Below are 22,074 nucleotides of genomic sequence, written 5' to 3'. Positions count from 1 at the left end.
GTCAGAGCTGGCTGTGTTTATCTCTATAGTGTCAGTCTGCTGCTCTCCTCGCCTCCTGCAGAACTCCAGTCCCTGCCTGCATCCCTTCCCTCCCTGCTGATTGGAGGGAAGGGACGGGGCAGGGACCGGAGCTATGCAGGAGGCGGGGGAGCAGCTGAGACTGACACTACACATGTAAACACAGCCTCACAGCACGGCTGTGATTTATGAGGGATTGCAGAGTGCAGGGGGACCTTAGTGGGGTTTGGGATAGCAACAGAGGCTGGGCTGTATAGGCAGATCCAGCCTCTGTATGCAGATAACATTCTTTAAACACACCTCGGGTTCTCTTTAAAGTGGAATAAACTGGGAATCAATCATTAATCTTTCAAAGATTTAGAAAAAAAAATAGATTTTGATTTTCCTAAAGGTGACCATAAACGGTACCATTTTTCCTTCAGATTCAATCTTTCAACGCCAGGTTCAAATCCCAGCCGGGGCACTATCTGCATGGAATTTGTATGTTATCCCTGTGTATGTGTGGGTTTTCTCCGGTCACTCTGGTTTCCTCCCACATCCCAAAAACATACAGATAAGTTAATTGGCTTCCCCCTAAAATTGGCCCCAGACTACGATACATACATAAACATAGGACTATGGTAGGGATTAGATAGTGATCTCCTCTGAGGGACAGTTAGTGACAAGACAATATACTCTGTATAGCGCTGCAGAAGACGTTGGTGCAATATAAATATGAAATAATAATAACTAATTGGAAGGCAATTATCGAATGTTCCCATTAACCGAACGATTTAAGAAAGTTTTACATTCTGATTCGATCATAAAATCCAACTTTCAAATCGATATTGCGGCCAGGAGGCCGCAATAGCAGCATTTGGGGCGAAATTGTGGCTGGGAACGCGAAGACTCACTCGCGTTCCCATGCCTGTCGGGTCCTGGCGGCGAAACCGGAAGTGGTCGCCAGCGGGGATGGGAGGATCAGAGAGACACGGCGAGGGCACCGATCAGCTGCAGGGGGCTGAGGGAAGCCCCAGGTGAGTATAACTCTTTTTTTTATGACTTAAGTGCCTCTTTAAAGTGGACCTGAACTCTTGCACAGGACAGAAGGAAAACAGAGAAATGCACCCTGTATGTATTTAGCGAGTTTAGCCTGTCTAAAGGGGCCCATACACTGGTCGATTTCAGCCATTGATCAACAGACGATTCGACAGTTCTGATTGAATCGGCTAGAAAGCGAAGCAGCAGGAAGCATGATCGATCGGCCGTTCCATCCATTTCCGTCCAATTTTGATCAATTTGCTCAGTCGGTCAAGATGGAAAATCTAGGTCGACGGCTGCTGGCAGCAGATCGATGTCCCATAGAATTGCATTGTATCGAATGGTTCAATAATGCATTTCGATTGATTTTCAATAGATTTCATTCTGAAATCTATTGGAAATCTGTTCCTAGTGTGTGGCACACATCAGATAGATTTCTGTCAAGATTCGACCTCACAGGCATCTGACAGGAATCTATCTGATGGTCGAATCTGGTGCAAATCTATAAGTGTATGGCCACCTTATTTCCCCCTCATCTGTGTCTAATCACGAGTTATAATTTGATCTCTCCCCTGTGTCACATGACTGCCGCAGCAGATATGGCAGAGAGCTCATTTGAAAGCACAGGATGTTAACAATATGTCTGCTTCCATGAATCAGGCAGCAGAAGCACTGGAGATTTATTTTAGTATTTGTACAACGCAGAAATGTTTTTTGTTTAAAGGTTATGATGCGCAGAAGATGTTCCAGTCTTGCTGAGTTTCACATCTTCTAGTGCGTAGTATGACACAGCAGCGCATAATGGCCAAAGAGCATGTGATCATTTGATCACACCATACCCAGCACGTGCTGCAACCCCTCAGAAGGACACCAGGCCTCCCGGAGGTCACACAGCTTGACCTCATGCAAAAGAAGGACTCTGTTACCATCAAAAACATACACCCTCGGAACAAAGGCCCAAGGTCCTGAGGACCCAACAATTTGAAATGTCGTTACAGGCATCCGTTCCCGATAAACACCATTTAAGTGACTTGCAATTTCCAATCTCCCTTCTTTGCAGAACATCACTGGCTGGGCAAAGGAGCTGCCAAGCGATCCGACTCTCTTTCACTAGCAGACGCGGGTTGCAAATGCTTTGTGTCGAGTCACTTCTAAATGCTAAAATTGGCTTTGCACAGGCTTGGCTCGCCGCCAACAGAAGAGTACGGAGAACAGGATAGCGCCGGGGCGATGGGGAGAATGGGTGGGGTTGCCCAACGCACAACAAAGAAATTCTCTCACCTTTGTCCTCAAGACCTTGGAAACAAAACCCACTGCTTCAAAATTTTTGAAATTTAGATTGAAAATTCTATAGGCAGAGACTAGGATGATTTTTAGGCCTCTTTTTGATTCGCAGTCAGCCTCTCTGAATAGGAATACATGTCAAATAATATTTGGGCGACACAATGCCAGTTATAAGTTGACCTAATCAAGATTTATTTTTTAAATTGGTGGGTAAAGCTAACTGTACACAACTTGTATTGTAGATCTTAGAACATTTTTAACTGGGAAACACCGACTAAATTAATAATGGGCATTATGACACCTTTAAATGTTGACTTCCTGGTGGACAGATATACAAGCGTCAAACCACACATCAATCCCTGCAAGCGAGGATTCCCGTGAGGCCGCAAACCTGCTCAGAACCTGCTTATGACCAGCTTTGGATCAAAAAGTTTGTTTTGGTAATAAAGAGCATTTTCAAGCATTACTTAAGAGATATTTAAGGAATGGGTACCTTAAAAACAAAACAAAAAAAAGACAACAAGAGCCTTGATGATGCAGTATGTTCAGTCGGTGGAGAAATTGAGTAAAGGAGTACTCAGGTTGCTAAGATGGGCAACCAACCAGTTGGGCTTTTGAAGTACAACCATCTCCACACAGTTACAAGGGACTTGGATGTACTTTATTCACTCTCTCTCATGGTGCCTTTACATGGTACAATTTTTTCGATTAGATGTTTTTGCTCGATTATTCTGTTATATCGAATATAGATTTTTTCCAACATGTCTGATCAGATTTTTATTGAAAAAACAAAATAATCAGTTTTTTTTCGACCGAAAACAAAGATTCTTTTTGACTTTCATTAGATTCGACCATTTTAGTCGAATAAACTGGAAAATCAAACTTTTTTTATTTTACTGTGTATGGGCACCATTAGAAATAGGGCTAAAATCTGTCAGCTGTGAAGTGCTGGCTGATGGCCATCCTCCAACGGAGGGTGAAGGAACATCATGAGGGGTGGAGCTGAATATTCACCTGACGACAAGGAAGATGGACCTGAGCAACATCCCTCAGCAACATGCGCTCCCCAATCCATCTTCCTGCGGGCGGTACACTCAACGTCACACGACGGGCATGAATGATAAGTCAAGCGATCACGGTACTTTGTGCGGAGCGATGGGGATCTTAGCCGTGACGGTCGTTATGGCCACACATCGTTCGGGTAATTGCGTGCCTGTGAGATCACGCGAGCAATCGCTCGTCGCTCAAAAAAAAAATTGCTTGTCATCAGAAAAATCGCATAGTGGGTCTGGGCCTTAAAGTGTACCAGAGATCACAAATTATAAAGAATCGGTGCTTACCCGGGGCTTCCTCCAGCCCTATAAACAAGTGCGAGTCCCTCGCCGTCCTCCCGCGGTCTGCCGTTCAGCCGCGATCACCCCCGGTATCTGGCTCAGTCTGGGTCTACTGCTCATACGCGGACCTCCCATGCATGTGCAGTAGACCCAGACTGACGCGACTGAACCTGGTACAAGGGCTGATCGCGGCTGAACGGCAGACCGCAGGAGGACGGCGAGGGACTCACACGTGCTTATGGGGCTGGAGGAAGCCCCGGGTAAGTACAGATTCTTTACAATTTGCGTATATCTGGTTTACTTTAAGAGGCACCCAGGTGTAGCAAAACACATAAAAATCCTTTGAAACAAAACCAGGAGGTGACTTCACCTCAGACATGACGCAAAGTTTGGAAAGGGAAAAGTTTATTTGCACCAAGGCAACGCGTTTCGTGAGTTCATCTGTCTCCCTTCAGTGGCGGCACTCTGTAGCTGAGCTTTGAGCGCCTCTGCTCAGCCCCCCCCCCCCCCCCCCCCCCAAGCATTGGAAGGTCTTATTTTTGTGGATAGTGTTTTTATTCTCATTCTTGCTGGAAACTCTCTGTATAAGTTGGGGCCAACTTATCTTTTTACGTGAAGAAGTCTGCGTAACGAAGAAAACCACCTGTGGTCCCTCCAGTGGCAGCTTCGAGGGAAAGCACAGAGAATAACAGTGTACTGCTTTGGTAACGTATCTACTTGCTCTGATCAACCTCTAGTGTAAGAAGCGCAGACTTTAAGAGGAACTCCAACCTGAATTGTTGGCATCACCCCCGTTCTGTCTATACACTTATCAGACAAGGCGGTAAAACCACCAGCCTAGTGCATCGTATAGGCCCCCCTTATGCTGCAAAAATGGCTTTGGACCCCACAAGACCTCCAAAGGGTGCTCTGTGGGTTTTGGCACCAGGCTGTATCCAGCAGGTTCTTTAAATCATGTAAGTAGCAAGGTAGAGCCTCTACAGTCCATTTCCCACCACAACCCTAAGATACTCAGTGAGATGGAGATCTAGGGGTATGACGTCCTACTTCCATTACTGCATAGTCTACTTCTGTCATTTACATGCCCATTATAAGGACTTTCGGTGCTGGACATGGAAAAGCATGTGCAGTGCAACTGGTTTGTGGCTAAGCAGCCTCATGCGCAGCAGGCTGCAATGCACAGAGTGTTTTTGACACCTTTCTGTCAGGGCCAGTAGATTTCTTTTAGCAATTCAGCAATCCTTCACACTCATTTCCACCACCTCTCATTGGTGCTTAGGACAGGGTCGAAGTGCCATAACCTTGCACCATTCCTCACCTGCTTTTCAACATGACATGCACATTGTTTTTGGTGACCATGCATGTGCAGCTTACAGAAGATGCACCAAGAATGAAGGTGGACATGGAGCAGCCTCCTCCCAATGAAGAGGAATGGGGGAGGGTTTGTGGACTATTAGGATGATCAGTCAGAGCCTTAAGCCTTGCCTGACTGTTCTTAGCTGAGATGGCCAACAATGGCCGCCTCTGCCGAGAATGTAGTGTGTGGCCCTCATCAGTGCATTGATGAGCGATCAGCCTGGTGAACTGTCTCGCTAGTGGGCAATGTTCTAGCACTCACCCCTCCCACTCCGTGCTGCTCCGTCATGTGCCACACCACCAGCCCTCCTGCCCCCATCATAGCAGCAGAGCACTTTGCCAACCAAGAGGCTAGTGATACGTCATCACAGCATTGGTCTCCGAACTGCCGCCCAAGAAATTGAAGCCCAATCTCGGCAGGCGACAGAATTTGAATGTGCGCATGAAACTTAACTGTACCTCTCTTTAGTTTGGATTGGGAAGCTTAGAACTTTAAGACTGGGGGCCAGAATTTTCCACCGCACCCAATCCCCCCCACGCACACACCTGCTCCAATCACTTTAATGCACTTTGTGCACTGAGCCACTAGCTAGCCTTGGTCTACTTTTAGAATGTGTGATAGACGATTCCACTAAAAACGATTTTGAGAACTATTTGGTAAGAAACATAGGCCTCATTTAACCATACAAAACACCTACGGTTTTGACTGTCACAGCAAATTTTAGATGATAAAGGATTGATGTTTTGTTTCCTAACCGTTCATGGTAGCAAATCTGAAGAGACTGGGTGATTCCAGGCAGATTTACATGACCGAATTTGGCTACCTTTACTTAGTTCAGGGCAGGTATGTCGAACTCCAGTCCTCATGGGCCGAGGTCCTCACACATTTTTACGACGGCTTAAAATTAATTGATGGGACGAAATCGGGAAATTAGTGGTTCATCAAGTAGAACATATTTCTCGGTTTGGCATGGATTCGGCCCTTGAGGATTGAAGTTTGACATCCATGGTTGGACAGATTGGATTGGCAGAGGCCACAATTAAAGATGCTGGATAAATGTTTGTCTCATCTTTTGCAAATGGGCATTTTTAGTCCTTTTCTTTAAATGAAGAAAAAAAGAACATGCTGGTTGGCAGAACTTTTTGAACGAGATAAATCTAATTTGACAAAAATGGAAGAGGTGCTTTATAAATTAATAGAATTTTAGAAGAGGTTAACGTACACTTATCCAGCATTTGCCTTTTTACTAACAGACCCCAAGGCCTTGCACAATTATATTTTCAGTTTGGCCTTTCCTGGTATTATGTGGCAACTATCCTTCTATTCCTGCCTCAAGTATCCTATTCATCGGATAAGCTGGCCATGCGTGATACAGAGATAGAAAAGGGAGAAAATATTAAGTCGCCGAAACAATGGATAGGGTCAACAAGGGCCCTCTTGTCACCGAGGTGGGCCTTGCTTTTCGGCTGCGTTTGGGTGTCTCTTCCAAGTAACCATATCCCAAGCAACAGAGATAACCCACAAGCTCAAACTTCTCGTATGGCAGGACGATAGAGCGCATTAACCAGATGGCTCAGCACCATTGGCCTTTTCGTCCGGAGAAAACTAGAAACAAAAGTTCTCGAAGCTAAGAAAAAAAGTACGGTTTCCTTAATTACTAAAAGAAGAAGAAACATTTAGAAAAAAATCGTAACAAAATACCTACAAATCACTGAGCGTACACGGGATGTCAAAAAAGGCAAAATGAGATTTAACCCCTTCTGTGGCCTACGGACGTCTACAAAAGAACAATACCTAGCAGGATCTTAAACAGGAATTTTTTATTCCTGCTGCCTGAAACAAGCACACAAAAATAGAACGATTGAGACAAGCTATACTTAAAACAATGCAATTTGAGTCGGTCAGATTTAATGACCACAAACTTTTCCCCATTGTGTAAAAAAAAAATTGAATAAAAATATATGCCTTTTTTTCCCGCTAGAATGCATTGTACGGGCTCAAAAACGAAATATTTTTAAAATATTATGGCACCGATGTGGAGCTGATGCATTGCTGCAACCCTGGCTTGCAAAAATTTTAGACGTGTCTTTTTTTGACAAGGGGTGTGATGCTTAAGGTGAGAATTTCGTGCACCGATAAAAGTGAAAAAATTAAGTCAATGTACGGTAGAAGTTCAAGAAGTTGTTGCACACAAATTTGATTGTGGTGGCAGGATGCTAAAGAGGTGGTGTTTTTTGGCACATGCTGAAGAGTTCCTAAAAGAATAGAAGTAGGTGTTCCTCCTTCCCGTCAACATATCTCACTATGCCAAAATGTGCCGTGTGTTTACCAACACTGCGCCTGCTCACAGGACCGCGTGAGACTGCCGCTGCCAACAATCACCCCGCCCCTCAAAGCCACCACCCCATCCGAACATCCAATAGCATTGCCCCTCTGCTCAGGAAGATGAAAGATACAAAGGCTTGTTTCTAGGTTTGCAAGAGGGGCTGCAGAGTCATGGATGGTCCACAGACGCAGCGCAAAGCCACGTGCCTGCCAACGCTGGCAGAATCGCAAATCTCATGTTTAGTCGACATGCCACACGTTTAGATTTCTACCCACCGCAAAAACCGAGGCAGGCGAAGCATTTTAGTGATCATATAGTTTTTCCACATAAATCTGACCTTTTCAACAACAAAAAAATTCTGGCTATTGCCATCTCCTTCGCTGGGTGCATCGTGAGGGCACAAAGGTCATAGGGACATTAAATTATCCTGTTCATTGAACAGCAATGCCTAGTTATCATTACCCAATACATGCCCCTTATTGTCTGTTTTATCGACACACATCACCATCTTGGGATTGATAAACGAAACGAGCGTTACAAAAACATTCAAACGTAGCCAGATTTGTGGACGGTAATCCTGTTGCGGATTCAACAAAAAACAGCCCACGTCTTAACAAAAGGCTAGTCAAATCCCCCCTTCAAAATGGAACCTTCTCCCGCCATCTCTCAAAAATATAGAGAAATAAAAACCTCTAAAATTGAAATATTTCAAAAATAAATGACCCAGCTCCCTTTCAACCATGGTGTGGGTGGTTGTGGTAGCCCCCCCACCCATCTCAATTTTGACATGCCAGCCCCCAACCCTCTGCAGTGTCTCTCTAGCATCTGAAAGCAGAAACACGCATGGCTCTGTTCGAGACTGTAAAATAAGGACCACACCCCCCCTAACTGTTTTTGCTACAACCTGCGCATTTCGCACGCTGTGCTTTCCACGCAGACACAAAAGCAATAACTGGTGCAAATTTTCTTTTGTCTGCTGCCCAAAAATTTCTCAGGAATAACAAAAAGGCCTTAATCCAGACCAGAAAAGGATTGATAAAGAGCACATTATATTCAGCCTTTGCCTTCCTAATCAAAGTGCAGCGAAAGTTCATTTTCCAAAAATTCAACAAAATACAATTTTTCCTTTTTTTTTTAGGAGGACAATCATTTCCCGATTGCAAAGTGAAGGGTTAATACATAGTTAGGCAAGTTCTCAAAGCCTTTCGCCCACTTTTTGTGTCCCAGATATTAGATGTAACCCCAGTTCTTTTGTTTGGGACAACACAGACATGGCTGAACGTGAAAAAGCAAAAACTGTCATGTTTTAGTAAGAAACAAAAAAAAAAACACTGAGTCTTGCTTTGGCACGTTCCCGAAGACCTCAAATTTCGCTGAGTGTTGCTCAGTCAAGAGTTAAATATCCCTAAGATTTGGCTATGAATTATTTAAATTAAGGAACCGTTAGCTTGCACATTGCTTTGGTGCTCTGATTCTTGGAGAGAGTCCCCCATGACGGCACGGGCTGGAAGGAGCACAGAAAAGCAGTATGGGTTTTTTTTGTTGTTCCAGACAAAAGATAGGACAAATTGTGCAGCTTAAGGAAGCACATGTGCAGGAGAGAGAAAGTCTGGATCCTCAGACAAAGAGCCTGCAACAGAACACTTTCTGCACCAAAGCAAAATTCACGATGCAGCATCTACTACACACACATACACACACAGGTGGTGCCTCAAATTTAGGACAACCACAACACACAAAAAACAACAAAAATAACAAAAAGACAACAAGAATAACGTGAAAAGGACACTCTGGCTCGACACTGTCTCGACTCTATGCAGTTACATAATTTGACAATTGACACGATTTTTTTTTCTCGCAACCCTTTGAAACTCCACGTCTCCCAGGTTCATTAGCAAGAGATGTAGACATTAAATTTGTACCATTGTGACCATGGTGAGCTGGGTTGTCTGAGAATTGCCTTTGAGGCAAGACCAACATCCCTCCATGCTGGGGTGCTTGGATTTGGTGAGACTGTCTGGTCTGAAGCTTTGTTACGAATGTCTGTCTGAAGCACATGTTGGGTATAGTCGTTTTGTGTTTTGGTACGCAAATGCAACCAAGTCCTCTCCAGCCACCCATCTTTCCCTCTCAGAAAGGCAACAATCGTTATTCATGGGGGTCGCTAAGCACGAGGTTGAGAAGGTTAATCAGCCCAGCCATATAATCTGTTGTTATTGTCTGGATTTACTCGTATAAACAGACAGATTTTATTTACCATGAGCGCGACACGTGCGCTGCTGAACAAAGACACAACTTGACAGCTTAGCGAGGGCAATATTTCAAGTTTATAACTACACTCTTTGCCAAAAGAGTGCAAGTGCAGCCCCCATCATAAACTTAAGGGTCGTCTCCTACCCACTCATGGGGCCATCCTACCAGAGCAGATTAAGGGGCAGAAGGAAATTCTAGATATACTAGAGGGTAGAAGTCCAAAACCATGTGTCTGTTCGACTCAATAAGGTGCCACAGATCATAAGCCCACCTCAAAAATAAAACAAAAAACTCTCAAAAACATCAGGCTAGGGGCAAATCTAATATCCAAAACAATGGAGGCTATGGAATTTTGGTTTGTGCCAGTGTGGGATGGATTCAAGAACAATGCGAAAAATAACCGTGATGTCATTTCATTCATTCTAAACATGGCAGGTTTTGGAAAGAGGAGGGGGGCGTGTACGCAAAATGGGGTACAGCGCCTATCACTGCGGCCGCAAGCGTGCAGGGAACGCAGACGTCTACAGATATCTGCAGAGGGCAAAGGTTACTTAGCGTATTTGGTGCAGTCACACTTTGTAAAAACTCACTTTGCCAGATAGCAAGATGATTCCACAGGCTGAAGTGCTGCTGACCCCCGACCCCTCCAATTTAAAAAAAAAAAAAAATTTATTATTTCTTTTTTAAAAAAGAGGCCCAATATTGAAATGATCACTCGTGTAAAAAAGTTGGACTCAACTGGCTACCATTGCTAGCAGAATCTATATATTCTATTTAGAACTGCAGCGTCTCGCCGTAGTCCTCTAGCATCATGGCAGCGCGCACACACCCACCACAAACTTATTTGGGAAACATGGTCTGCGGTATCTTTATGTCCAACCCCACCGCTCTAAACAAACACAGATATGGGTTATGCACATTTTTTGAAGACCTAATTCTCCGGGCATCTCTGACTTTCTTCATTTTTTGGTGGAGATCAGCTCTCAACATGACTACAACCATTAGATTGCTATCTCTTGGGCACAGTAACTGTCCTATTTGCATGCGCAAACTAAACCTGCTTATTTACTTGCTTATTGAGAGCTAGCATAGTCCAACGTACGTTGCAACCCATACCCCAAAAACCATGCAAGGGTGCATCACTATATCTACGTTGTTAGAAATGCAAGACAGCCAAAGAGGTTCACAAGTGTTTCCAAGAGGCACTACAAGAGTTAGTCGACTCTAAAGAAATGTTACTATTGCCAGGGTGGGCAAGGGGGTATCCGTAAGCGAGTCGGACCGCCGCGCATCCCCAAACACATCTTAGGGACCGCTGGTTGAACGAGTAAAGGTGGGTGTGGTATCTCTCAATTTAACCCTACTGGTCCTCCCATAATCAGCGAAACAGAGAACAAAGGCTAGATGGCAATCGTCTGGCTAACGGGCACAGCTATCGTTGCACGAACAGCACATAAGTTTACGTACAAACTTAGCACAAGCTGCCTCACATGGAAGAGGAAGTTGTGCTGGTCTGCCACTAATCTGGGACAAGATCCCTTTCCTGGACAGCCAAACCCCCAGGCCACTCTCGCGAGTCGCTACCTAAACAAAGGCATGAGGGCTGTTCTGTCCCCCCCTTCCTCCTTAGCAAGCATGCTGCCTTCTCCAGCGGGGCAAAGCTTCCAGGGGAGGGTGGGCATTACGGTTCCCTGCCCGGGGTAGGGTGCTGCAAACTTCCACTGCATGTCACCACAGACGACTATACATTGCACGCTATAGACGCCAGACTGCAGCAGCAAGCTATCCTTACATAAACTTTCCAGCCAGCATCACTCAGGAAGTGCCCGAGCGCAGCAGACAATAGAATCCGTACGGGAGACAACAAAAGGCTGCGCCAAGGGGGTGCACCCGCATGGCTGTACCCACACCAAAATCTCTTCGCCCCAAATCTCAAAAAAATAATAATAAATAAAAAAAATAGAAAATCAGTATGAAATCGACCACAGCTGGTTCCCCCCTCTTTCCCCCCCTCCCAAAATCAAACAAAGACGTGTGACTGGCACATGCAGCTATGCCTCCTGAGCCAGCCTCAGCAGTGGGCGAAGGGGGTGTGTATGTGACAAGGTCCCAAACAAAAGGGCCCTGCAAGCTGGCGCCCGTCAAAGAGGCGCTTGGCTTTAAGGGGTGCGCTGAACTTTGACCTGCTGGAGGGTAGGTTAGAGGGGGGGGGGGGGGGTCATAACAAAGACAGGTCAAAAAAAGGTAGGAGTGCTGGGGGGAGGAGAGGGGGTGTCATCATGCCAGCCTGGATGCCCAGGGGTAAAGTAATAACCAAGGGGGTAGAATGTCTGAGACCCAAACAAAAGAAAGGAATGTTTTTGTGTAAAAGAAAAAGTGCAGCCAGGCACAGGCATGGAACAAAGGATGCCCCCCTTCCCCTCCCCAGCCAGGTAAGAGGGGTGGGTGGGTGTGTGTGGCATGCTGGCAGTGCCCACTGTGTTTGGGATGGAGACAAAGGAAGTTGCCTTACCTTGTCTGCCCACAATCTCAGCCACGTGTTCGGAGCTGGGCACTGGCACACACTCTGTAGTGTTGGAACTCTTCAGGCGCAGCTCTGCCTCCTTGTAGAGGGCACACAGCTTGCTCTCGCCCTTCTGGCTGTTGGTGCCCAGGGTGGCAGGGCTGCTGCTGCTGTTGTTGTTGTTGTTGCTGTCCTCCTCGCTCTCTCCCAGCCCCAGCAGGCAGAGTTGGTCCAGGGCGATCTGCAGGGCTCGGTCGTCCTCCAGCACCCGGTCCTTGGTGAGGTCTGCCATGCCCCCATTCCTCTCCATCATCACCCCTGGCACCACCAGACTAGGCATGGCTAACAAAAGGCGAGGGAACAAAGAAGGGGCAAGAGAGACGGGAGCAGAGGAGAGAGGGAGAGAGAGAGAGAGAGAGAAGGGAGAGGGGGCAGCGCTCAGTCTGTGCCCACCTCCTGGACAGCCCTCTCCGCCGCGGCTCCGCCTGGCACACACACAGCACAGCCTGCCTGACTGCTGCCTTACTGACTGCTGGGGGTTGTAGTGCTGCCCGGGGGAGGGGCTTCGCGCTGGGGGTTGTAGTGCTGCGTGGGGAGGGCGGGGCTGTCTGTAGTAATGCGTGGGGAGGGGGGAAGGAGAGGGAGAGAGTCTGCACAGGTGGCTTCTGCTGGGAGTTGTAGTGTAGTAGTGGGGGTCTGCCTGCTGGGAGTTGTAGTACTTTGTTCTGGGGGGCTTGCTGCTGAGTTTTATGTGGGGTCCTTTCTGCTGGAGGTTTTAGTACTTTATTAGGGGACACTTGTGTGGTTTGTAATGAAGCATGGATTCTGTGCTGCTGGGAGTTGTAGTGTTGTTGTGGGGGTCTGCCTGCTGGGGGTTGTAGTACTTTGTTCTGGGGGGCTTGCTGCTGGGTTTTATGTGGGGTCCTTTCTGCTGGGGGTTGTAGTACTTTATTAGCAAGAAGTTTTAAATCAGGATGATACCATTTATTGGCTAACTACAAATGAATAAGAATAAACAAGCTTTCGGCCTTGCAGCCTTCGTCAGGTTTATATCCTGTTAGTTTGCAAGCTGGTGGTACAGACAGCTTATATACATGCAACATCAAAAGGAAAAACAGATATTTTTTTCAAGCATAAATACATCATTAAGATGCCTTAATACAAACAGACCATCTAAATGGGGTAAGATAAGGATCCTTGTTTACTTTATTGCTCCCAGACCTGGTATTAGGATTGACCCAGAGGTATCGTAAATTCTTAGTTCACAAGTTCAGCTAGGGTGGCTGAGACAGTTCATATATCATCCATCTCATACCAATATAGAAAGTTGTTGTCCTTATTCAGACCCTTCTGCACAGCTTTGAAACAATTTATAAATTTTGTTTCTGCTATTAATCGGTCATTTGACGTTTTGAAGCCGCCCTTCAGGGCAGTGACACGAAGATCATCCATGCTGTGTCCGTTGGACCGAAAGTGTGTAGCAACTGGGAGTCCAGATTTGGTATCATTAATAGTGTGCCTGTGTCCATTCATACGTTTGCGCAGAGTTTGTCCAGTTTCTCCCACGTACATAACATTGGGGCATTTAGCACACATGATCAGATATACCAGATTGGTGGACCCACAAGAAAATTTACCTTGTATTCTGTACTCCTGTTGTGAACCTGGTATCGTTACCCTGTCAGTGGAGTAAATGTGTCTGCAGGTCCCACATATTTTTTGTCGGCAGGGTGATGTTCCGTTTTGTTGAGGCCTATTCAAAGAGCTCCTGACAATCATCTGTTTTAGATTGTGTGGTTGCCGATATGACAAGAGTGGAGGTTTAGGGAATATCGTACTTTATTAGGGGACACTTGTGTGGTTTGTAATGCTGCATGGATTCTGTGCTGCTGGGAGTTGTAGTGTAGTAGTGTGAGTCTGCCTGCTGGGGGTTGTATTACTTTGTTCTGGGAGGCTTGTTGCTGGGGGTTATGTGAGGGAGTGGGGTTCTGTCTGCTGGGGGTTGTAGTACTTTATTGGGGGTTAATCTGGTTGAGGTTTGTAATGTAGCATGGGTTCTGTGATGCTGGGAGTTGTAGTGCTGTATTGGGGGTCTGCCTGCTGAGGGTTGTAGTACTTTGTTCTGGGGGGCTTGCTGCTGGGTTTTATGTGGGGTCCTTTCTGCTGGAGGTTGTAGTACTTTATTGGGGGGGGGGGGGGGGCACTCTTGTGTGGTTTGTAATGTTGCATGGATTCTGTGCTGCTGGGAGTTGTAGTGGAGGCCTGCCTGCTGGGGGTTGTAGTACTTTGTTCTGGGAGGCTTATTGCTGGGGGTTATGTGAGGGAGTGGGGTCCTTTTTGCTGGGGGTTGTAGTATTTTATTGGGGGACACTCTTGTGTGGTTTGTAATGTTGCATGGGCTCTGTGCTGCTGGGGGTTGTAGTGCTGTATTGGGGGTCTGCCTGCTGGGTGTTGTAGTACTGTTGTTCTGGGGTGCTTGCTGCTGGGGGGAGTGAGATACTGAGTAATGTTGCTTGGGTTCCGTGCTGCTGGGAGTTGTAGTGTTGTTGTGGGGGGTCTGCCTGCTAGAGGTTGTAGTACTTTTTTCGGGGGGGGGGGGGGGGGGGGCTTGCTGCTGGGGGCTATGTGGGTGAGTGGGGTCCTTTCTGCTGGAGGTTGTAGTACTTTATTGGGGGACACTCTTGTGTGATTTGTAATGTTGCATGGTCTCTGTGCTTCTGTGGGTTGTAGTGCTGTATTGGGGGACTGCCTGCTGGGGGGTTGTAGTGCTGTATTGGGGGACTGCCTGCGAGGGATTTAGTACTTTGTTCTGGGGGCTTGCTGCTGGGGGCTATGTGGGGGAGTGGGGTTCTTTGCTGCTGGGGGTTGTAGTACTTTATTTGGGGACACTCTGGTGGGGGCTGTAACATTGAATGGTTTCTGTGCTTTTGTAGGTTGTAGTTCTGTATTGGGGGTTCTGCCTGCTGGGGGTTGTAGTACTTTGTTCTGAAGGCGGCTTGCTGCTGGAGGTTATGTTAGGGAGTGGGGTCCTTTCTGCTGGGGGTTGTAGTACGTTATTTGGTTACATTCTGGTGGGGGCTGTAATGTTGCATGGGTTCCGTGCTGCTGGGGGTTGTGGTGCTGTATTGGGCGTCTTCCCATGGGCGCCTTTAGGCATAAGCAGTACAGGCCATTGCCTGGAGTGCCATTGGTCCTGGTGGCACCATGTTGCTGGATTAAGCCCCACCCTCCAAATGAAGCCCCGGACTAAGCCCTGCCCCATAGGTGTTCTATTACTTGCTTCTGCTGCATCTACTTAACGTAAGTTTCAGGCAGCTGCCACATTTGTGCCTTGTGCATCCTTCTTTCACCCTTTTTGCCTCCATCTGTCCCTTTTGTGCCTCCTTCTGTCTCCTTGTGCCTCCTTCAGTCCCTTGTGCCATGTCTGGCCCCCTGTTTGTCCTTCTGTCTCCCTTTATGCCTCCTTATGTCCCCTTTGCCTTTCTTTGACCCCTTGTGCTACCTCTGCCCCCCCCCCCTTTGTTCCTTCTTCTGTCCCCCTGTGCCTCCTTCTGTCTCCATGTGCCTCTTCAGTTCCCATGTGTCACCTCTGTCTCCTGCGCCTTCCTCTGTCCCCCTGTGCCTCCTTCTGTGCCCCTTTGTGCCCTCTTTTGTCTCCCTGTGTCTCTGTATGTCCCCCTCCGCCTCATTCTGTCTCCCTGTGCCTTCTTACATCCCCTCTGCCTTTTTCTGACCCCATTTGTGCCTCCTTCCATCCCCCTTTGTGCCTCCTACTGTCTCCCTTTGCCTCCTTCTGCTCCCCTGTGTGCCTCCTTCAGTCCCCCTGATCCTCCTTCTTCCTTCTTCTCTACTTTCCGCTGCCCCTCTGTGTACCTCCTTCTGTCCTCCTTTGTGTCTCATTTTGTCCCCTATTGTGCTTCCTTTTGTCCCCCATTGTTCTTCCTTCTGTTCCCCCGAGTGCCTCTTTCTGTCCCCTTGTGCCTCCTTCTGTCCTCCTTTGTGACTTTTTTTGACCCTCGTGCCTCCTTCTGTCCCCCTGTGCCTTACTATGTCCCCCTGTGTGCCTTCTTCAGTCCCCCTTTGTGCCTCCTTCTGTCCCCCTGTGTGCTTCCTTTAGTCTCCCTGTGACTCCTTCTGTTCTTCTTTGTGACTCCTGGTGTCCCCCTTTGTGCCTCCTTCTGACCCTCTTGCAGAAGCACCTGGTCCACCAGGCCGATCAGGCAGTCACAAGTGCTGTCCGCAGCCACCCCTGCCAGATGGTGTGTCTCCAGGCAGTGAACTGGCTTCCGCCATCTACTAGACGCAGTGCCAGTTCACTGGCCTTAGCCCATAAGCTCACTTCTGCAGCCTGCGGAGTCTGTGGGTTCCGGCAGGCAGAGCAGGGCTACGGGAAAATGGTGTCTGAAACCCTGCACTGGAGACTATTTGTGTCTCCAGTGCAGGGCTTTGGGTGCCATTTTCCCATAGTAGATTCTGTGATGCTGGGGGTTGTAGTGCTGTATTGGGGGTATGTCTGCTGGGGATTGTAGTAGTTTGTTCTGTGGGGAGTTATGTGTGGGAGTGGGGTCCTTTCTGCTGGGAGTTGTAGTGCTGTAGTGGGGGTCTGCCTGCCGGGGGTTAATACTTTGTTCTTGGGGGCTTGCTGCTGGGAGTTATGTTCGGGAGTGGGGTCTTTTCTGAAGCGGGTCTTAGTACTTTGGGGGACACACTGGTTGGGGCTGTAATGTTGCATAGATGGGTTGTAGTGCTGTAGTGGCAGGGTCTTCCTGCTGGGGGTTGTAGTACCTTGTTCTGGGGGCTTGCTGCTGGGGGTTATGTGGGGGGGTGCTTTCTGCTTGGGGATGTAGTACTTTATTGGGGACATTATAGTGTTCCGTGGGATTTATCTGTACTGCTGAGGGTTGTAGTGTTATAAGGTAATAATCCTGTGCTGCTGAGGGTTGTAGTGTTACATGGGGAGAATCCTGTACTGCTGTAGTTCTTGGTTACATTGATGCAGTGGCGTGAACAAGGACTACGATGGTCCGAAACGGTGGACCGTAGCCACGTTGCAGCTTTTTAACGTTTGTCTTTTTTAAGATCCAATAAAGCAATTTTTGTAAAAGAGCTGTGCTGGATTACCTTGGTGGAATTAAAAAGGAAGCTGGACAATTGGGGAGCCAGTAGCGTGGTTAGATGGGACGTTGGGTGGTGAGTCCCTCCTTCTGGGCGGTCACATGCAGCACGGGAGGCGGAGACTCCAGTTTTGGCTGCATAGGCGACTTCCTCTCATGCATGCGCAAAGTTCCTGGTCACAAGCACCAATCACATCTCATCAATGTAAGTGTGTAGAATCAGCAGAGAAGTAATCTGTAGGTTATTCTTTGTTATACTCCTAGTGATTGACCTGAGAGCGAGTCTTTGTAAGTGAACTCAGCAGAGTGGGGCTCTCATTGCATCTCCTTCATAGTGAGCACTGTTATCATGACTTTGCAGGGCTGTGAAGTAGGAGTCGTGAAGTCGAAGCAATTTAGGTACCTGGAGTCAGGTGATTTTTGAACCAAATCCATAGCCTTTGTAAAAATTACAATTATGGGATAGAGTCGCCCTGGTGTAAATAAAACTATTTAAAAGGACCTCTTTCGCGAAAATCTTAAAAATTAAAATACATGTTAACATATACAAATAATACGTACGTTTCTTCCAGAGTTATATGAACCTTAACCTTCCTGGCGGTAAGCCCGAGCTGAGCTCGGGCTATGCCGCCGGAAGGCACCGCTCAGGCCCCGCTGGGCCGATTTGCATAATTTTTTTTTTTGCTACACGCAGCTAGCACTTTGCTAGCTGCGTGTGCAATCTGATCACCGTCGCGCCGCAGCCGCCCCCCCAGACCCCGTGCGCTGCCTGGCCAATCAGTGCCAGGCAGCGCTGAGGGGTGGATCGGAGTCCCCTTTGACGTCATCCCGCCCCGTCGCCATGGCGACGAGGGAAGCCCTCCAGGAGATCCCGTTCTTTGAACGGGATCTCCTGATCTCCGATCGCCTCCGGCTATCATGTAGCGAGACCTTGTCTCGCTACATGAAAAAAAAAATTGTACAAAAGACGGTTCTGCTGCCCCCTGGCGGATTTTAATAAACCGCCAGGAGGGTTAAATTACTTTTCTCCTATGTTGCTGTCACTTACAGTAAGTAGTAGAAATCTGACATTACCGACAGATTTTGGACTAGCCCATCTTCTCATAGTGGGTTCCTAGGGTTTTATTTATTTTTAAAAGCACTTAGTGAATGGCAGTTGCTCCGTTCGACTGCCAAAAAAGTGTACAGCAAACAGGGAGGCTGGCCAGCATGTGTATAAATCTTTTTCAGGGAATGTCTTTATAAAGAATAAAGGGCATGCTGAGAATCCCCCATGAAAAGATGGACTAACCCAAAACCTGGCAGTGATGTCAGATTTCTACTACCTACTGTGAGTGACAGCAACATAGGAGAAAAGTAATTTATGGCTCATTTTACTCCGGAAGAAATGTACTTCTTATATGTGTTTTAAATGTTAAGATTTTTGCGACAGTTCCTCTTTAAAAACAGATAAAATTGAGAAAAATTAGGTGGTGTACCTCAGTAACGAGATCTTAGTGTAAGCAAAGGGTTTTTATTTAACACAGTCAACTTGTTTCGTGGGTCTGACCACGCTTCATCAGGCCAATACCAGTGCCTAAAACAGAACTGCCTCAATACATACGTTCCCTTCCAGAAACAACATGTATGGTAGCAGGGCCCGGCCGAGGCATAGGCTGGAGAGGCTCCAGCCTCAGGGCGCAGTGTAGGAGGGGGCGCACAATTTATTCAGCTGTCATTCCTAATTGTGTATGAAGCAGAAAGAAATAAGAGAAGGGGATACATAGCAGTGACTGCAAGCCTGATAACTAGAGATTAAGGTGTTGGGGAGGTTGTGGGCCCATGGGGGCCTCTTAGTCTAATAGCAATCAGTGTGTGACGGCTGGGGTGGGAGGGATGGGGGAGGGGCCTCTTAGTCTAATAGCAATCAGTGTGTGATGGCTGGGGTGGGAGGGATGGGGGAGGGGCCTCTTAGTCTAATAGCAATCAGTGTGTGATGGCTGGGGTGGGAGGGATGGGGGAGGGGCCTCTTAGTCTAATAGCTATCAGTGTGTGACGGCTGGGGTGGGAGGGATGCTGGGCGCACTTTGGTGTCTCAGCCTTGGGTGCTGGAGGACCTTGTCCCGGCTCTGCATGGTAGTCAAATGTATCAATAGTTGATATGTTAAAAATGCAAAGTGGTTTCATATGATAATTAGACATATATAATACATTTAATACATTATATAGAAGCTGAGAACCTATATGTTCAGTACTGCACTATTGGGCTCCCGTTTTTTTTGTTTCCTGTATTTTTCTCTCTAGGGTGTCAAGACACCCCCACTCCTTCACTTTGTAAGAGTTACACTAAGGCGTTGGAGTCGGAGCCATTTTGGGTACCTGGAGCCGGAGTCCGAGTCGCTGGTTTTATAAACTGAGGAGTCGGGGTCGGATGATTTTTGTACTGACTCCACAGCTTTGTGACTTTGTTGTTATTTTGTAGGGCAGGTTATGCGTTTACCACAATAATCTCACTTCTGGCCCATGCTGGTGATCTCATCTGTTCACATCACTTGACTGATGATGTCATCCCTTCATACTGCTGTGCTGACCATCTCCTCTCCAAGCTCCCTGCTGACATCACTTTCTATTCCGTTTCCAGTTACACATCAGCAGATAGAGCTAAACGCAAATTTCAATATTGCTGTCAGAATGTCAGTATAGAGAGCATGTCAACACTGCAGGTGAAGCACACTGCTGCAGGAGGTGCCTGTGTCCTGCTGCACAAGGTGTCTGTAACTGCTGCAGGAGGTGTTTGTGTCCTGCTGCAGGAGGCGCCTGACCTGCTACAGGTGGCGCCTGTGACCTGCTGCAGGAGGTGTCTGTAACCTGCTGCAGGAGGTGCCTGTGTGCTGCTGCAGGAGGTGCCTGTACCCTGCTGCAGGAGGTGCCTGTACCCTGCTGCAGGAGGTGCCTGTACCCTGCTGCAGGAGGTGTCTGTACCCTGCTGCAGAAGGTGTCTGTGTCCTGCTGTAGGAAGTGTCTGTGTGCTGCTGCAGGAGGTGCCTGTACCCTGCTGCAGGAGGTGCCTGTACCCTGCTGCAGGAAGTGTCTGTGTGCTGCTGCAGGAAGTGTCTGTGTGCTGCTGCAGGCACCTCGCCTGTGTCCTGCTGCAGGAGGCGTCTGACCTGCTGCAGGAGGCATCTGTGAGATGCTACAGGAGGCGTCTGTGACCTGCAGGAGGTGTCTGTACCCTGCTGCAGAAGGTGTCTGTACCCTGCTGCAGGAGGTGTCTGTGTCCTGCTGTAGGAAGTGTCTGTGTGCTGCTGCAGGAGGTGCCTGTACCCTGCTGCAGGAGGTGCCTGTACCCTGCTGCAGGAAGTGTCTGTGTGCTGCTGCAGGAAGTGTCTGTGTGCTACTGCAGGAAGTGTCTGTGTGCTGCTGCAGGAGGTGCCTGTGTCCTGCTGCAGGAGGCGTCTGACTTGCTGCAGGAGGCATCTGTGAGATGCTACAGGAGGCGTCTGTGACCTGCAGAAGGCGTCTGTGACCTGCTGCAGGAGGCGACTATCCTGCTTCAGGAGTTGTGTGTGTCTAGACTTTGCCTAAAGTAAGTGAATTTACTTATAAAATGGCACCACTGAGTTGGTCACTGAGATGCAAATAATATCAGATTGTATGCAGATCGGAATTGGCCCAGTTAAAGTGGCAATTTAAAGAAACCTGAGAATTTAACCACTTATAGACCAGAGTGATTTTCACCTTTCAGTGCTCCTCCCATTCATTCCCCAATAACTTTATTACAACTTATCATACTGAAATGATCCATGTCTTGTTTTTTTTTCGCCACCAATTACCGTAGGCTTTCTTTTGGATGGTACTTTTTGCTAAGAAATACTGTATTTTATTCTAAATGCATTTTAACAGGAATAATAATAATAATAATAATAAAAAATTGAAATTATTTCTCAGTTTTTGGCCCTTATAGTTTCAAAATAAAATGTATTACTGTAGATAAAACTCACACATTTTATTTGCCCATTCGTCCTGGCTATTACAACATTGAAAGAGACTCTGAAGCAACAATAAATAGTTATTTTTTCCCGTGGCAAAAGAAGGGGTTTTGACACCCCCCCCCCCCCCCCCCCCAAATCCCAGGGCAAACATCCATGACTTTTAAAGTCGTGGATTTTGCTGCCCTAAGAGGCAGAGCTTTGAGCTGTAACTCTGCCTCACTGAAGTCAATTTGCCCGCGGATCTCCGCCTCTCCCCGCCCCTCTCTGTGAAGGAAGATTAAGAGGGGAGGGGAGAGGCGGCGATCAGCAGTGATTGACTTTATTAGCTCTGCCTCTTACAGGAAGCGCTGCCCAGATTTCACCCCGCGGATTTGGGGGGTCTAAACCCCTCATTTTGCTGCTGGAATGCAGCGTTTCACCTCTTCTTGTACTTCTTAAGTAAACTAGCAGGTAAAAATAACTATTCTCACTTAAGACTCTCTTTAAATTATGTCAATAGTACAATGTATGGCAACAGTATTTTATTTGGAACCAAAGGTGTATTTTTTTTCCAGTTTTGTTGTTAGTTTACACTCTATCACTAAATTATAAGCACTTATTTGCGAAAAATAACAGTAATATACCCTCATGATATACATATTAAAAAGTTGAGTCCCTAAGGTAACTATTTATGTATTTTTTTAAATGTCACTTTATTTTGGTAATTATGGGGGGAGGGGTGTAAGGGGTTAATTAATGGGGGATTTTTTTTAAAAAAATTTTAATTTAATATATTGTGTGTGTATTTTTATTGTTTGGCCACTAGATGTCGCCCTTCTTATTTCCGGTGTACTGTGAACCGGGGGGAAATCAGGGCCTACGGTGGGCTGGAGGAAGCCCCAGGTAAGTACAAAC

General features: G+C 47.2%; 1 protein-coding gene across 1 annotated transcript in view; it reads right to left on the bottom strand.

Moving 5' to 3' along the window:
- The window catches only part of MEX3A (mex-3 RNA binding family member A), a 54,178-nt gene extending 41,566 nt beyond the window's left edge, over window positions 1-12,612 (bottom strand). Inside the window, exon 1 of the mRNA XM_068252312.1 lies at window positions 12,105-12,612. Coding sequence (XP_068108413.1) covers window positions 12,105-12,435 — 331 coding nt within the window. The 5' untranslated portion in view covers window positions 12,436-12,612. The remainder of the gene's footprint in view (window positions 1-12,104) is intronic.
- Window positions 12,613-22,074: the final 9,462 nt, after the last annotated feature.

This window comes from Hyperolius riggenbachi, chromosome 9 (assembly GCF_040937935.1).
Source record: "Hyperolius riggenbachi isolate aHypRig1 chromosome 9, aHypRig1.pri, whole genome shotgun sequence".
In the NCBI taxonomy this organism is placed as follows: domain Eukaryota; kingdom Metazoa; phylum Chordata; class Amphibia; order Anura; family Hyperoliidae; genus Hyperolius; species Hyperolius riggenbachi.
Note: the sequence above shows the minus strand (reverse complement) of the source record. Positions and strands in the feature narration are given on the sequence as shown.